At 35.7% G+C, this 18,609-nt stretch overlaps 1 protein-coding gene across 5 annotated transcripts in view; it reads right to left on the bottom strand.

The window, feature by feature from the left end:
- GPATCH2 (G-patch domain containing 2) overlaps positions 1-18,609 on the bottom strand; it is a 198,914-nt gene that overhangs the window by 55,144 nt on the left and 125,161 nt on the right. For 3 of the 5 annotated variants that reach the window (XM_001172096.8, XM_016938803.3, XM_009441501.4), the window contains exons 7-8: positions 12,643-12,682; positions 5,970-6,040 (exon numbers count right to left, since the gene is read on the bottom strand). The exons of the other annotated variants lie outside the window; for them this stretch is intronic. In XM_001172096.8, the coding sequence (XP_001172096.1) occupies positions 5,970-6,040; positions 12,643-12,682 (111 nt within the window). The remainder of the gene's footprint in view (positions 1-5,969; positions 6,041-12,642; positions 12,683-18,609) is intronic. 5 annotated transcript variants of the gene reach the window in all.

Below are 18,609 nucleotides of genomic sequence, written 5' to 3'. Positions count from 1 at the left end.
AGCCTACTACACACCTAGGCTCTATGGTATAGCCTATTGCTTCTAGGGTACAAACCTGTACTGAATCCTGTAGGCAACTGTAATACGGTGGTAAGTATTTGTGTATCTAAACATAACTAAACATGGGAAAGATACAGCAAAAATATGGTATTGTAATCTTCTGGGACCACTGTCATACTTGTGATCCATCACTGACTGAAATGTCCTTATGTGGTGCATGACTGTACCAGACTGTCTTAATTAACATAGCTTTATAATAAAGTCTTCAAATAACATAGTGTTAGCATTTCAACTTTATTTTTCTTGTTGAAAATTGTTTGGGCTAAGTCCTTTGCATTTCCATATGAAATTTAGAATTAGCTTATCCATTTATATAAAATTGCCTGCTGGAATTTTGATTTAGGTAGTATTTAATCCATAGACAATTTGAAGAAAACCGATCTTAAGATATTGAGTCTTCTGACCCATGAATAAGGTGTATCTCTCCAGTTACGCAGATCTTAAGACCTAAATAAATATGTGGTTCTTAATTATGTGTTCTTTTTCTTGCTTCACATTGTTAATATCTTCCTATATCTATTTTGATTAATATGTATCATGCTAATTAGAATTTTGTTGACTCTCTTGTGCTAACATTTCTGCTTCTATTGGAATCTGTAATCCAATCGATTGTTTTTCTTTTGAAAAGGCTGTTCTTGTCAAATGTCTTTTTTCTTTTTGTTTTGTTTTTTGAGACAGGGTCTTATTCTGTTGCCCACACTGGAGTGCACTAGCATGATCATGGCTCACTGCAGCCTCGACTGCCCAGTTAGTTTTTAAATGTTTTATAGAGACAGGGTCTCACTATGTTGCACTGGCTGGTCTTGAACTCCTGGGCTCAAGTGATCCTCCCACCTTGGCCTTCCAAAATGCTGGGATTACAGGTGTGAGCTACTCTGCCTGGCCTCTTCAAACGTCTTATCTTAGACTATGAGTTCATCTTCCTCTGAGAATATTGGCTAGTCTGTCAGGCAATGGCATGCGGAAAGCAACAGGGGTTGTGAGCCTTAGAGTAGAGAGGCCCTGGCACCAGAAAACCACAGTCATCACACCCCACCCCATGAAATAACCCCTTTGGTTAAGAGAATACCTTTTCCCTCTTCTCACTCCCAGAGAGGAGCAGAAGTAATTCTTCAGCACTGGGTTTTAGAGGGGCTGCAGCAAGGACATGATAATCTTTCACCTAGTTCCATCAAGCTCCTCAAAAACAGCACTGTGAACTACTGAGTTTATTTCAGAAGACACTTAGACAAGAGGTCTGAGTCTTTGTGTGGGGCAGGCAGCAGTTCTCCCAAGGCAATGGCCAATGATAAAACAGTACAGAACTGTATTTCATATTTTATTCTCCCCGTATTTCATATTTTATTTTCCCTCAGCCAGGCTGGATTGCCTCCTGTCTCAAGTCAAAGCCACCCTGCTTTACATACACAAGTTTAAGATAGAACCTATAATACCAAGGGCTTCTTGAAGTTTCCCATGTATTTTCTCTTTCTAAATTTCTGCTGGGTTGATCTTCAGGGAGGTGGCAGTAATCCTGTAGTTCAGAAACTTGATTGTAACAGGAGCTGGGACCGAATTTCTAGTATAAATAAACATTTAAGGCAGTAGAATTTCCTCCAATTACCATCTAATTGCAATCCACGTCTTGATATTAATATAGTTGCTTCTGACACATGAGTTGCTTGGAAGAGTACTTCTTTTTTTTTTTTTTTTGAGTCGGAGTTTCACTCTTGTTGCCCAGGCTGGAGTGCAATGGCCCAATCTTGGCTCACTGCAACCTCCGCCTTCCGGGTTCAGGCGATTCTCCTGGCTCAGCTTCCCAAGTAGCTGGGACTACAGGCAGGGGCCACCAAGCCCGGCTAATTTTTGTATTTTTGGTAGAAACAGGGTTTCACCATTTTGGCCAGGCTGATCTCCAACTCCTGACCTCAGGTGTCCGCCCTCCTCGGCCTCCCAAAGTGCTGGGATTACAGGCATGAGCCACTGCACCCGGCCAGAAGTGCACTTTTTCACTGTAACCTATGTTGTTTGGAGACTGATTCTCACTCTGTCGCCCAGGCTGTAGTGCAGTGGCGTGATCTAGGCTCACTGCAACCTCCTACTCCTGGGTTCAAGTGATTCTCCTGCCTCAGCCTCCTGAGTAGCTGGGATTACAGGAGCACACCACCACGCCTAGCTAATTTTGTATTTTTAGTAGAGACGTGGTTTCACCATGTTGGTCAGGCTGGTATCGAACTCCTGACCTCGTGATCCACCCACCTTGGCTTCCCAAAGTGTTGGGATTACAGGCGTGAGCCACCGCACCCAGCCTTTAACTGTAACCTTTAAAAAAAAAAAATTTGGTACTGATTTCTAACTGAATCACATTCCAGTAAAGGAATATATTTTTTATGATCCATATTCACTGAAATTTGTTGATACTACCTTTATGGCCTGGTAAGTGATTAATTTTGTAAGTGTTGTATGTGTCTTTGAGAAGAATGTGTTTTTTCTACCAGTTTGGATGCAAGGTTTTATATAATATTACTAATTTCAGCTTGCTAATTTTGTGTTACAGAAATTTTCCATTTATAAATTTTCTGGGTGGCTTAAGCTATCAATAATAGCAGTGTTATGACAGTGGGTTAGTAAGTTTCTCCATGTTCTCCTATTGCTCTTTGCTTTATACATTTTGAGGTTATTTGAGTGCCTATACACTGAATCTTTTATCCTAAAATAATGACTTTTTAAAACTTGGTAAAGTTTTTTTTCCTAAATCACTTTGGTATGAGAGCTTTCTTTATAATGCATCTAGCATATATCCTGTTCCTTCTTTAGTTTTCCACCTTTCCCTGTCATTATTTCAGGTGTGTCTTTTATAAAGAACATATACTGGATATTTCCAGTAAGTCCAACCTAGTTAGTTCTGCTTTTAACTGACATGTTTAATCATAAATTATTTTATTTTATTTTATTTTAATTTTTTAAAAACTTTTTTTTTTTTGAGACAGGGTCTTACTGTGTTGCCCAGGCTGAAGTGCAGTGGCATGATCATGGCTCACTGTAAGGTCCAACTCCTGGGCTCAAGTAGTCCTCCTGCCTCAGCTTGCTGTGTAGCTGGGACTACAGACATGCACCGCCATAGACTATTTAAAATTTTTTTTTTTTTTTGTAGAGACAGAGTCTTGCATGTCGCCCATGGTGGTCTCAAACTCCTTGTCTCAAGTAATCTCAAAGTGCTGTGGCTTAACAGGTGTGGGCCTCTTCAAGCAGCCAACCATAAATATTTCCTGTGATTACTGATCTCTGTGTGTGTGTTTCTGTGTATGATTCAATTGTCTAATTTTATGCTTTCTATGTATCTTATTTTCTCAATGCTTTTTCTTTTCTCTTCACTTTTTTTTTTTTTTTGGTAGAGATGGAGGGTCTCACTATTTTGCCCAGGCTGGTCTTGAGCTCCTGGCCTCAAGCAATCCTCCTGTTTCAGCCTTCCAAAGTGCTGGAATTAACTATATGTGTGAGCCACCATGCCCCTCACTTTTTAAAAAATGGATTATTTGAGGGGGGCAATATTTTAATTACATTTCCCCCTTCCACTGGTTTGGCAATTATATACTCTCTTTCTATTGACTTAGTAGTTATTTAGATATTTTACCAATGAATACTTAATGTAGTCTTATCAAGTATCAAATGCTTAACTGACTAATGAAGTAGACATCTTAAACAATTCAAGGACCTTACATTGGACTTTAACTATAATCACCAACCCTGCAAACTTAACATGCTATTGCTGTCCATTATTTTATTTTCTTTTATTTACTTTCTTTTTTGTTTGTTTGTTTTGTCCATTGTTTTAGATTGCCTTTAAGTCTTACAAATTGTCGGGGCACAGTGGCTCATGCCTGTAATCCCAGCACTTTGGGAGGCCAAGGCAAGCAGATCACCTGAGGTCAGGAGTTTGAGACCAGCCTGGCCAACATAGTGAAACCCCGTCTCTACTACAAATACAAAATTAGCCGGGTGTGGCGGCACATGCCTGTAATCCCAGCTACTTGGGAGGCTGGGGCAGGAGAATTGCTTGAACCTGAGAGGCGGAGGTTGCAGTGAGTGGAGATCGCACCATTGCACTCCAGCCTGGGCAACAAGAGAGAAACTCCGTCTCAAATTTTAAAAAAAATTTTTTTTAAAGTCCTACAAATTACATTATTACAATTATCACTTTATAGAAGCAATGATTATTTATATAAACATTTTAATCAGTATATTGGCTCGTTATTCATTCTTGCATCTCAGAACTTCCTTGGGACTTTTATGAAATACACCCTTTAAAACTTCTTCGCAAAGGTCTGTAAATATTCCTCGTTTTTGAAAATCTTTAAGTTATTTTACTTCATCTTTGTACATGAAAGATGGGTTTCCAGGTACATAGTTCTAGGTTGACAATTTATTTTCATGCAGCACAATGAGGATGATTGCACTGTCTTCTGGCCTTACCGATGCTACTGAGAAATCTGATATATCATTGTCATTCCTTTGTAGATAATTTGCCTTTTCTCTTGATTCTTTTAACATTTGTCTTTGCTTTTGGTCTACTATGGTATATTATTAGGTGTGGATTTCGTTTTATTTATCGTGCATGTTATTCACTGTGCTTTTTGTATCTGTATCTATGGATTTATAACTTTTACCAGGTTTGGGAATTCTTAGCGACCATCTCATCAAATTTCATGTTTTTTTCAGCTATTCTATTCTTTTCATCAAGGACTATGATTGACTGTATCACAGATCTTCTATGTCTCTTAAGTACTCCTTCAGTTTTCCATCTCCTTGAATTTTTATACTATATTCTGGCTCATTCTTCAGATGTATCTTTCATTTCACTAATTATCTCTTGAACAATCACATTTCTCATTTCTAAAAATTATATACATTTTTCACTCCTTACTGATTCATTTTTATAGTGATTTGTTGCTTGCTCATTTTATTTCTATAAATATCTCATCCATAGTTATTTTATAATCTATATCTTACAATTTTAGGATCTGGCAATCTTAGGAGAAAATCTCTTAGTCATTTATGTTGACTATCACTGATGGTGAATTATCTCATTTTATGTTTGGTGATTTTTGATTGTCTACATTAGGTATGCTGGGTAGGATTTGCATTTGCTTCTGCAGATACCCAGTGGGATCTCAGTTGGCATTAGTCTGCATGACATGGCACTTTGAAGCTGTATTTTGGTTACTTGGGAATGTTAAAGTCAGTGGATAGCACACTAGCACTGGGAAGCCATGGGATGCAATGGTGGCTGCTGAGGTCAGTTGTCTATTCTTAAGAATAAAATAAATGTAAATATCAGGGCAGTTTTTCTAATCAACATTCTGACAAGAAGGGTAGCCATTTTCATGTAAACAAAAATTAAGTCTTCAGAAACACCATTTGCACAATTTGAAAATATATTGTCTAAAAAACAAACTGGGGGAAATTCCTTGTATTATGGAAAAAACTAACATTGGAAAAAATGAACAAGATTCTAAAAGCACTCTTTAAAAGAGACTACTTTCTTCCCAGTCTTTACTCATTTATATGTTATTAGAATACACATATTTCTCTCTCATAAGGTCTAAATGCCACTTAAGTTTAGGGAAAGAGATTAAGCCAATTTTTTAGATTAAAAATGAATTATTAGTGTAAATGCTGATCTAAAATTCAATAAGGGAGATAAATATTTTATTTTAAAAATTAATTATTTTTTACAAGTTTAAAAAATGTAAATAAAATATCTTTTTATTCATTGCTCGTAATCCTAAAATAGAGTCCAATAAACAATACATAAAATATTTTAAGCTGACTTTTTAGAACCAAAGGCAACCTAACAACAATTCATTACATTCTTATAGGCATAGAAAAAAAGAAAATGAATGAATAAAAAGCGATTTTGAATTGCTTACCTGCTGGCTGTTTTCACAGAACAATTTTTCTTGTGTCCTCTTTCAGCTCGATTATCTCTCAGAAGCTGATGCTACACAAAGTGTTAAGACAAAGTCATAGAAACAGAAATATTTTCATTATATTATTTTGCAAGTAGGAAAATATTCTCATTCAAAGGGACACTACTCATTTATTTGCATGGCTTTTTTTTTTTTTTTAACTGGTTTCTCTTAAAGCAAAGACTGTAAGTACTACTTTTTCTGGAGTTCAATAGTTCAGGGAGACAAGTTTTTCTTTTTAAAATTCATTCTTTATTGTCACTGTTGCAAAATTATCAGTGAGAGTTAGCAATCGAGTTCTTCCTGGACAGCTAAACTGCCCTCTTAGTCAGTTAAGATGTAGCCTGGAGATGGAAGCGTAGAACTCGGTTCTTTTTCTGGTTCACTGCAGTAGCCCTGGTTGAAGTAATGCAACCTCTCTTGTCAATGGCCTTCACTGTTGCATTCAGCTGTGAATTTTTTAAGGCTTTGTTACCTATGCTGACATAAAGAACTAATATTATTTTCTCTGTACCTACTGGCCTAACATGGTAAAGAAACACGCTTAAAACATTCTTCTTCAAAGAAATTATTGGCTTGGAAATATATAATTAGAAAAAAACATATTTGATTGCCTCCTCAAAATGCCTTACCATCCACTTCCCTTTACACTTGCTTTACCCTAACTAATTGGAAAGAAAAAAACAAATAGTCAATATTCTTCACTATGTGCTCACTCAAACTCTAGCTTATCTTATTTATGCAGAAAATATGATTATATGCAAGACTGGGCTAAAACGAAGTTGTACAGAATATTAGCAATTAACCCCAACAAAAATAAAAGTCTTGTAAGTAATAATACAGGATACAGCTGGGTTCTAATCCCAGCTGGGCCAGTAACTAAAAAGTCACTAGGTTCCAATAATAGCTTTACCATTTACAACCTGTGTAACTTTAGGCAAAGTACTTAACTTCTCTAAGCCTTGGTCTCCACCTGTAAAATGGAAATAACAATAATATCTACCTGTAAAGCTACTGTGAGTATTAAGTAATATAAACCATTTAAAATATTTAGCGCTATAAAACTGGAACATAGGAAATGCTGAGAAATAATATGGCTTAAATGCTATGATTATAATTATGATGATAATTAATGGGACTGGCTCTCGGTAGGTATTATCTGACCAGTATCAATAATTTCTAATGACGAATAACTGCTTTGAACTGTTCAATTACATCACTTAGAATCAATTATTAGTTTACTTAGCTGTTCTTGAGAAGGAATAGACCTTAATTAGATGATCAAGAATATGGTTAGGCTCATTCTTTCAGGAACATCTGAACTAAATAAGTATTCTTAAATTTTCTCTTAAATATCTACTTCTTTTCATCCCCCTTGCAACCATCCCAGTTTAGACCACCATTTTCTCTGTCCTGGAAAAGTCTCCCAAATGATCTCCCTGCTTCCAGGCCTGCTTCCTTCTAATCTACTCTCCACACTGCAGACACTATGAGCTTTCTAAAATTAATCTAATTGTATGACTCTGTGGAGATCAAACTGAAAATCTTGTACAAGGCTTTCATGACCCTTCATAATTTGATTACATCTCTAAATTCATAATTTATTATGCTTCCTCCTACCCCAACCTAACCTTCTTTCTTCTAAATTATATATCCTAGCCATACTGAAGTTCTTAGTTTGGGGTATGTACCATGCTGTTGCTCATCTCTGGCCCTTTGCTTGGGTTATGCAATTTGCCTACATCTTCAGGGTTCATACACTGTGTCTGGAGCATTTTAGTGCTCAGCAAATATTTGCTGAATGAATGGATGAATGAAATAAAGGAATAGGAAGTGAGATCTGGTATCTGATATGTAGCTGAAGCCATATCTCATTATTACTACTTGTAGAAAAGAGCAACCAGTTATCTTAAATCCATTAATCTGAAAGTGTTTCAATTTAGAAACACTTCGTACCATGAACACTAAGTTGTTTCTGAAAATAAAGAAAATTAATTACTTTGGCATTTCTAAGTCTAGTGCCTTTTAAAATATATATATACAAACCAACATTTGTGACACAGATAGCTAGAAGTAAGATGATGAAATCTCTACCTCTACCTTAAATTAATAATAATAGTTAATAGTTAATTATGTTTTCTAATTCTAAGATAAAAGACAGATACTTGAACACTATTCCTGAGGCTTGTGTTACAACAGTTCAAACAAAGACCTCAAAATCCCAAACACAATGTTATGGAAAAAAAAATAAAAAATTTATAGTTTAGTTTTGAAAAATGCAATTATAAGGACCAAAATAAACATTAGGTTGTATCTACTAGGTTTCGATAGTTCTCAGAGAGGCCACCAATCTGGATGAATTTAAATGAGATAGCACCCTCTCTGAACGTTGATGTTATAGCTCCTTTTATTAGATTTATATTATAATGTGTTTTCTTCCTCAAATGTATAGTTTTGATGGGCTTTGTACATAAAAACAAGTCAAACAATGGCATTACTTAATGCAATGCATCTATATGTATAAAACCCATCACAAACTTATCTCACCTTATCAATACAATTATACATCTGGGGATACCACTGCAACTTTAAAAGGAAGCTCAGATAAAACTACAGAGATCTCTGGGTCATGAATCACAAGTTAATATGTGAGCTTAGATCTTTTATGGGGCAAAGATGAAAAAATTAATCTAAGGTGTTACTTGAACAACATATATTTGCATTTAGAAGGCTCCTGGCCAGGTGCAGTGGCTCACACCTGTAATCCCAGCACTTTGGGAGGCCATGGCGGGCGGATCACCTGAAGTCGGGAGTTTGAAACCAGCCTGGCCAACATAGCGAAACCTTGTCTCTACTAAAAATAGAAAAATTAGCCGGGCATGGTGGCAGGCGCCTGTAATTAATCCCAGCTACTCAGGGAGGCTGAGGCATGAGAATCGTTTGAACTTGGGAGAGGGAGGTTGCAGTGAGCCGAGATTGCGCCACTGCACTCCAGCCTGGGTGAAAAAGCGAGACTCCGTCTCAAAAAAAAGAGAAGACTCCCAACATATTTTTTTAAAAAGTCAGATTATGAATTCAAAACAAACAAGAATCCTTGATCCCTGCTCTAATAAGCAAGAGCAGCTCAAAAGACTTTGAAAATTTTTTCATTCTTCTTCTTGATACATTTTTTTTTTTCTGTTCCCTTGGACTCCTATCAGTGTCACAAGTGAGGTTGCTTTCTGGATTCTGACTCAATAATGTCAACTCTGATCAAAAACAGAACTTCTGAATATGGTGCGAAGTGCTTCTTACCTTCCAACTTTCAGATTGCTGGACTTAGGCCAAACGAAGATACAATCCCCTTATTAGTGACCTGCAGATGTATATTAAAAAATAACTCATATAAGAATTACATTAAAATCTGTAAGTAAAAAACCTAGGTACAATTGGAAAAACTGCTGAATTAAACCAGGAAGAAAAGTATACCTTGGGGATAATGGTTTTTACATTTAAAGAAAAGGAACTAAGAGTTTCTGTGGCTATTCATGACATTTTTCAAGATTATTAAAAGTCTCACATCCCAAGAGGAAAGGCAAAGAGCAGAATTCTCATTCCCCACCAATCCTCTCTTTACTACCTGATTATACATAAGGCACTCAAGCTCAGGAGTGCTTCTATTGGCAGCCACTGTTCAGGTAATTCCTCAAATGTCTGCAAAATAATTTCAAGTCTCTTCACACTCAACAGTGTCCTCAAAATTAAAAGGGGAACTAAGTAAAAACTAAACTATGATCTGACTCACTAAGATACTTCTTGTAAACTCAGTCAAAATGTCTCAAGGAAGAAAAGCTTCAGAATTAAAGAAGACAAAACAAAAAATGATGCTTCCTATAGTTGCCTCTCCCTCTTTCCTTCCACCCCTGAACTAACTTTCACATTTCTCTTTTGTGGCCTTCATAGTGCTTTCTCTATGGTTTTCTGAAACATTTATCAACATAGTATAATTACTGCTTACCTGCTCCAGACTATAACCACCTCAGGGGAAAAACTATGTTGTTTTTTACAAATATCTCTTTTAATAAAAATAGAGAGTCCTCAATAGATAGTGGCTGGTGAGTAAGTTATTTAACAAATGTATAGTAAAGGCACGATCACTATGTATAGTAAATTGAAATGGGACTTAGCACTGAAGAATAGCAAGAAAGAAGAATCATTAAGATGGAGAAAGGAGGGAGAGATGGGATTTTAAAAGTAGGGTTAATATTATTGTTTCTTTGTGTTAAGTTGGTATGAGAAAAACATAAGGTAATCATGCATGCTAATTAGTCATTCATTCAACAATAAACTAAAAGATTTTATACTTCATGGTCTTGCATTTCACCACTTGCACCTAACTTTAGACAACAGTTTAGTCTGCTATACAGTTAGGTCTGAGTTGAACTAAGAAATTATTATCCCTTATGTAAGTAGAATGTATTGTACATATACATACATGTACAGTTCATTGTCATTATTCAGATTCCATATACCTACTTGCTAACATTTATTTGTAACACAAAAACCAATACTTCCCCTGCTTTTGCAGTCATTTGCAGACATGTGTAGCCAGGGTGGTAAAAATCTGAGTAGCTTCTAACACGTTTCCAGCTGAGCTCCAGCCAGGTGACACGGCCTTGTTTCAAGCTCTCATAGTATAAACAAGTGTATTTCTTGCAGTCTGTTTAATGCTATGAGTTTTTTGGGTTTTTTGTTTGTTTGTTTGTTTGTTTTGCATAATTGTGCTTCTGTTGGTGACTTCGCTATTTAAAATGGCCCCAAGCATAGTGCCAAAGTGCTGTCTAGTGTTCCTAACTGCAAGAAGACAGTGATGGGTCTTAAAGAGAAAATATGTGCTTTAGATAAGCTTCATTCAGGCATGAGTTATAATGCTGTTGGCCCTGAGTTCGATGTTAATGAATCAACAACAGACATTAAATAAGGTGTCTTTAAACAGAAACACACACAAAACAAGGTTATGTATTGATCAGTTGATGAAGATGAGACCTGGGGCTCAAAGAAACCTAACCCTGTATTTCCCCTACAAGCAATGGTTCAGTATTCATTGATTCAGTGTTTGAGTTGACTACATAGAACATAACTACCATATGTAACAAGAATTAACTGGATTTATTAATTAATAACGTACCTAGTAAGGATACAGATCTGAAATGGCACATCAAAGTTTAAGTAAAAGCTGATTCAAAAATTGGTCAAAAAGATTTAAAAAGATAAAAAGAATTGGTCAATTTCTTCCCTATAAGGTATTAGCTATTAAAGGTAATTTTTAATTTCAGAATAAAGCTTGGCTGGAAGCAAACAGGTATACCATAGTCTAAAACCTAGATTTATAACATTGCTTTAGTACTTCTCAAGTTCTAAAGGGTAGAAAATGAGCTTTATAAAATTGTATTTTCAGATAAAATATATCCTGATGCAACTTAATACTAAAAGCAGAATATTATTGTAAGCATTGTACATAGAGGGATAAGAACCATTTAGGAAAGCAGAAAGTCTAATTTTTGTATTGTAAATAATAAGAGGAACACATCATAGATGTAGCTTAGCTTAGTTAATTCTGAATTCATAGAAATAGTGGCACATAGTCCATTATTAATGTGAGAAGTATCTTTAAAAAGGTAACTCACTCTCATGGAAAAAAGCAAGTTAAAAAATCATGAAAATGGAAGGTATTTCTATTAAGCTTACGTGTGTTAAAAAATAAAGAAGGGTTCAAAATGAAGTGCGTAGCACCTTCTTTTTATTAGTAAAAGGAACTCTGGTATATGCAACAGCTGTGAACCTGCTGCTCAGCCCAAGAAATCAAACATTATAATGTTACCAATTACCATTAAAGCACAAAGTCCTCTTTACTACCTAAGTCTCTGCCTACCCCTCAGAAGAAATGATTCCTGAAGATTTGAGGTTGACCACTCCCCTTTATTTTAAAAATAACTTTTATCATTCACAATAAAAGATAAAAACTTTGCAAGGATGCACACTCTAAAATGTATATGCTTTAAAACATCACAAGTTTAATTATGCTTCCGAGAAAGAACTAATATAATCAAGGGGTAACTGCTGATTTTATATGTAAAAATAACTGTAATGAATGTCAACTTCTCACTGAGTCAACTAATCATTGTGCTGCCATGTATACCAGTAAGAAATTTAAAAAAATTCATCTAGAAATATAATGTAAAAGTATAAGAAACTCTTCCTACCTTCTAAACTTCAGATACAAATATTCTCTTCCTGGCTGAACTTAGATTTAATACAAATTAATTTTTAAGCACATGTACTGTTTTGATACCTTAACTTTGTGAAAAATAAAGATCAATAGTGAGGTCCTACAAATGAGTGAGTTTCAGAGTCTTTCCATGGAGGTCACAAGTTTGACTGAAGAAAGTGGCAGTAAAGGAAAGAAAACTCTCATGCTGATTAAGGATCATGCATTTATTTGGTCAGTGTATTAATCGTTGACATAATTAACACCTTTTGAAATGAGCGGGGATTTGTATTTTTTCTCATAAAGCTGATCTACTCTCTTGAAGGGAGACAGTTAAATACTTGAAAGAGGCTGAGTAACTTCCTTTTGGATTACAATGGTCCTTACCTGGTCATGCTCTGTCCTAGCCCCAGGGCTAAACCAATGGCTGCAGAGGAAAGAAAAAGGCAGTTAGAGGGAACCTAACTAAAAGCACATGCTCTCACATGATCGAGCCGCATGTGCTTTAAGAAATTTGTCACCAGCAACACAGCCTTAAATATGCTTTATTTTAATGGATATTTCATGTAATTCTAGACTTAGACCAATTTTGACAGAACTGTAAAAGTGCTCATAACCTGGTAATTTTCAATTTAATAAGCAAACTGAGTTAGAATTACATTTCCATTTAATTATGTTAACATAAACTGCTGGGACTGTATTCATTTTATGAATCAATTCTGGTTATAAAATCTACAAATGCCATCATTTACCACAACTTAATTATAGCATCATTACAACACATTATGACCCTTTGATTGTTGGAGTTATAAAAAAAAATGTTAAAAATACAACAATATTACATTATCTAGCTATGCCCCCAGGAGCAATACACAAAGCCCTTGATATGAATTCTGCAGCATCAGCTGAGGTACCTTGGACCTATTCCCTCCACAGTTATAACAACCTAGATTCTGGCTGAGAATTAAGTTCAACAACATTAAAAATATAGAAGTCACTGCATCATCAAAGCCTTGCCTTCTCACATAGCCTAGCCCAGCCCATTTTGCTTCAGCTGCCCCTGGGACTCTTAATACTGATGTATCTGGCAATACCTTTTCCACGGGAGTTGTTAGCATTAGCTATGCGCCCAGTCCTCTGGCATTATTCTGCATAAAAAAACTAACTGTAAACATCAAGGACTAGGAAATTGAGAGAGGTATTATGGCAAATCAACCACTAAAGGCCCACGATCACAGGGAATGATACTAACATTACTATTAATGCTATTTATGATTTCAACAACCATAATACCAAGTACCTCTATGTACTAAGCATGTGACATGTTTTATTTCCCATCTTCATAAAATCCTTACAAGGTTAGGCTCATGTTCCAAATACAGAAATGAGGGCTCAAAATGTTAGCTTACTTGCATAAGGTGTGTTTTCACCACACCACGCTGCAGAAGGGCAAGGGGCTAGAAAGGGTTTACATCTCCTGGGACGCTCTAAGACTTCTTTGCATTCTCTAGCCTCTGTGGTATTAAAACCAGGAACAAACAGCCTCTGCATTAATAGGCCTTGTTTAGGCCTTAATATAGAATTTCTCAAGCTCATAGATAGTGATAGTGATGCTCCTAGGCAGGTCAAATTCCACCAGTGATGGGGGAATGTACATTTATTGGTATTAGTAAATAACACCTGGATTAATTACCAAATTAATTAATCTTTCATTGTAGTTCCTCTGACAGCTTGACTAAGATATTTCCCCTCTGTTTTGGATTGTGCCTTTTTTTTTTTTTTATTTAAAGAGAAACATTTTTCTTAAACGCATTCACACAGTTTAAAAGAAAAAAACTAAAAGGATTAAAAACAGCAATTTCTTGTTCCATCTATCCTGACTCCTAAGCTCTGTTGAGAGACACCACTGTCAACTCTTTTAGTCTTTTCATTTTGTGTTTAATGCTATATTTCTAAAGAATATGGTTATACCAATAGCTTGTGATTCATTGATTTTAGATGTGAAGTACTGACTTTCTATTGTCAGACTTAGCTCTTTTTTAACTCCCAACCCTCTATTTCCAATTATAGCATCTTTTTGATTAATCAATTGTAAATACAGACATTATTATGACTACATGAATACTTTCTGCTACTAAGCTTTTCTTTTTGTTTCTCCTAAAGTTGATATTTGTCTTGTTTTTGCTATTTTTTCTATGTACCTGCCAGCCTTCTTAATTTTTCTAAGTACCTGCCAGCCTGTCTTTATTACATTCTTATTCTTATCACTGTTAGTTTTCAAATATTAAAAAATATCTGAAAATATGCCCATCCCTTACTCCTCCCTCCTCTTCAGCCTCCAGTGATCTCCTCCCAAAGCCCTCTGTCTACTTGGTCTCACAGCTGTTGTTCTCTAGATCTGTCCTGGAACTTCCTTGGCTCTCACTGGGTGTTCACATCATTTCTCTCCTTTGCTGCACCTCTTGTTTCCTGTATCCCACAGCTTCTCAGTTCATTTCCACCTTTTGCTGAAGAACTCACTCAAATAGTGAGAATGGTTGAGAAGTGTATTGTTTGAGTTGATTTTTTCCCGCTTGTTTGTTTTCTTCTTCATATTCTTAAGTTTTCAATAGGCCAACAGAAAATGCTTATTTTTGTTGTTTGGAATGTGATCTGGATTTTTTCCCTCTGGATGCTGTTAGAAGTTTTGAATTTCTCTAGTAGTGAGCATTTTTCATTTACTGTGTTGGGTGAGACCTTGCAATCTAGGGATCTGGATCCTCCAGTATGAGAAAATTAGTTTTTGTTTTTTTCTCTCTCTGGAATGCCTAATAATTAAATGTCAGATCTTCTGAGCTGATCTGTTAGTTGTTCTTTTTTTTCCTCCTAAAATTTGTCTTTTTGTTTGCCTGCTAAGTGATTTATCAATCTTTACAAGAAATATTTATTTTGAGATAATTGTAGGTTTACGTGCAGTTGGTAGAGATCCTGTGCACCTTTATCCCATTTCCCAAAATGATAGTATTTTGCAAACTATAGTGTAACATCACAACTAAGATACTGAGACTGATACTGACTAGATACAGAACAATTTATTACTACAACGATCCTTCATGTTGTCCTTTTATAGCCATATCCATTTCACTCCAGCCCTCAATCTCCTATATTTAATCCCTGTTAACCCACTAACCCATTCTCTATTTTTATAATTTTGTCATTTAAATAATGTTACACAAATGGTATGATACAGGATGTAACCTTTTTAGATTGGCTTTTAAACTCAGCAAAATTCTCTGAAAAGTCAGCGAAGTTGTTGCATGTATCAATAGTTTATTCCTTTTAATTCTGAGTAGTATTCCATTGCATGGGTGAACATAGTTTGTTTAACCATTCACCTATCGGAAGACTTCTGAGTTATACCCAATTTTGGGCTATTATGAATAAAGCTGCTGTTAACCTTAGTGTAGAGGTTTTTCTATGAACAGTGTTTTTACTTCGGTGGGATCAATGACCAAGAGTGCAATTGCTGGTTAGTATTGTAGTTACATGTTTAGTTTCATAAAACTGCCAACATTTTCCAGAATGGCTACACCATTTTATAATCTCATCAGCAATGTATGAGTAATCCAGTTTTTCCACATCCTCATTGGCATTCGATGCTGTCACTATGTTTTACTTCAGCCAATCTGATAGATATGTAGTGATATCTCATTGTGGTCCTAATTTGCATTTCTCTAATAGATAATGACACTAAACATCTTTTTGTGTGCTTATTTGCTATTTGTGTATCCTCCTTGGTAAAATGGATGTTCATGTTTTTTGTCCATTTTCTAACTAGACTGTTTTGCTTTTTAACTGTTTTATAACTATTAACATTTTGAAAGGTCTTTATATATTCTAGATACTAGTCTTTCGCTAGATATGTGGTTTGCAAATATTTTCTCTCAGTGTGTAGCTTCTTTTCATTCTTTTAAAGGAAATTTTCCAGAACACTAGTTTCAAATATTGTTGAAAAGACTATTCTTCCTCCATTGAACTGCTTTTGCACGTTTCTCAAAAATCCATTGACTATACTTGTGTGTGTGCGGGGGGAGCTATTTTTGGGGGTCTCTATTCTGTTACATTGATTTATGTGTCTATCCCTCTACCAATACCACACAGTCCTGAATACTGTAGCTATACAGTAAGTACTGAAATCTGGTAGGATAATTCCTACAACTTTGTTCTTTTTTAAAAAATTGTTTTTGTGATTCAAATTCCTTTGCTTTTCCATATACATTTTAAAATAATCTTTGCTATATCTACAAAAAATCTTGCTGGGATTTTGATAAGAATTGCATTAAACCTAATTATCAATTTGGGGAGAACTGACATCCTTACTATGTTGAATCTTCCAACCTATGAACCATGAAGTCCCTTCATTTTTGTAGATCTCTTTTGATTTCTTTCGCCATTTTAATCTCCCATTTTATTTTTCATTCCTTTCACTTTTTCTTCAAAATGTATGAAGAAAATGTTCAAATATTCAATAAAGTTAACAGCATCTTAGAATGAATAGCCATATACCACTATCTAGATTCTACTATTAACATTTTACTCTACTTGGTTTATAAATTATCTGTCTATGGCATCTTTTGATGAGCAGGTCCTTTTTTCCTGTTTGTTCCTCTCTTTATACTGAAGTCTTTCCTCAAATATCTGGTGATCTTTACTTATCTACTCAATATTTAAAAAGCACTACAAAACTGATCAGAAGAGCTTTTTCAACAAATAAGTTTACCCACAGGATGATCATACAAGTGTCTCCTCATGGTGGAAACTTACAGGTTTACTATCTTGTCTATTTTTCTCATATTAGTAAATTTCTGAAGAAAAGAAAGATTTACTTTCTTGACTGAGACATACTATTTCAGTTCCATGCCCCACCCTATTTAGAAGTTTTCAGATTTTCTAGGGCCTGTGAGGGACAAATCAGCATTTATTTCATCAGACTCTTAAGTTTATATTTATTCTACCTGCCTGTTTAGGTACAAATCTCCAAGTGCTTTCTAGCTCTAGAAATTGGCTGAAATCTCTAATCTGCTGAAGTGTTCCTTCTTTGTCATTGTGTGCTTATATCTTTTTTCTTCTTTCTAGTGGAATTTGGGTAGGAAGAATAAAAATAAATGTTCAGAGCAGCAAACAACCCAAGAGACAGTGGTATCACTGAGGCCATGAAGAAACGTTTTAAGAAGGGAGTGGTCACTGGTGTTAAATATAGAGAAATCAAGTCTGACAGGAACTGAGAAAACACAACTGGAGGGGCCACTGGTGAACTTTTCCAGAGAAGTTTCTAAAAAGTGACGTAGGAAGAAATCAGGAGTATAATATCATGGTAGGGTGGAGCAGAAGGGACTATACTGTAATCTATTCTTTCTAGAAGTTTGGCTTTCAAAGTATGAGAGACAGAAAGCACATTAAAGAAAATTAAAGGGGAGGTTACAAAATGTAGTGGATGATGAAAGAAACTTTTGGAAAGGAAAAAAACCTTTCAATCAAAAGCATAGGTGTTACGAGTTAGCCTTGGACAGGAGAAGAGAGATCTTTTCCTCTAAGTCTAAGAAAAAGGGGAGTGAAAGTATATTTGGATAAGTTTATCCAAATTTAAATAGCAGTCTTAATGAGCCTAAAGAACACAGGTAGTGAACATAAGATAAAAAAGCTGAAAGAGTATTAGGTTGTGGTAAGAAAATGGTATCATACCATTCAAAATTTCAGAGCTCTATTAATTCTGGGTGATGGTTATATATAAGAGTAGCCAGGGGAGTTTCTCAAGTAGCAGTCAGATGAAGAACGTTGAATTCCAGGAGGAAAAAAAAAGTGTGCTAAGTGCCAGCATGTACTATTCCATCCAACTGTTGGTCAAAGGAGTACCCAACATGCATTGAGCCCTTACTAAGGCAATTTAATCCTTAAACTACTCTAGGGGCAGTTATTATTACCATTCTGCAAATAAAGAAACAGGCTCAGAGAGATTAAGAGGTTTGCCAAAGATTTCATAACTAAGCAGCAGAGCGGGAATTCAGTTAGGTCTCCTGATTCCAAAGCCCACGTCCCTTCCAACCATTACACATGTTGCCACCAATTAGGATAGCTGAGGTTGATGCAGGAAAGAAAGACTAATTCAAGCACCAAAGTCCTGTATGAATGAGGGCAAATAAAGAAAGGTAGATGGTAGTATGAACCTCAAACAACAAAAAAAGTTTTACCCAGGAGTAAAAAATGAATAATCTGAAAGGGACAATGATGTTGTAGGAAAATGGTGGCCTCTGTGTCCTAGGGTTTATAGGAATGAGAGGAGGCGAATGGCTTCCTCCTTTGGGCAGCCTGTTGAAC

Source organism: Pan troglodytes, chromosome 1 (assembly GCF_028858775.2).
Source record: "Pan troglodytes isolate AG18354 chromosome 1, NHGRI_mPanTro3-v2.0_pri, whole genome shotgun sequence".
In the NCBI taxonomy this organism is placed as follows: domain Eukaryota; kingdom Metazoa; phylum Chordata; class Mammalia; order Primates; family Hominidae; genus Pan; species Pan troglodytes.
The sequence above is the reverse complement of the archived record's forward strand: the minus strand, read 5'-3'. Positions and strand labels throughout refer to the sequence as shown.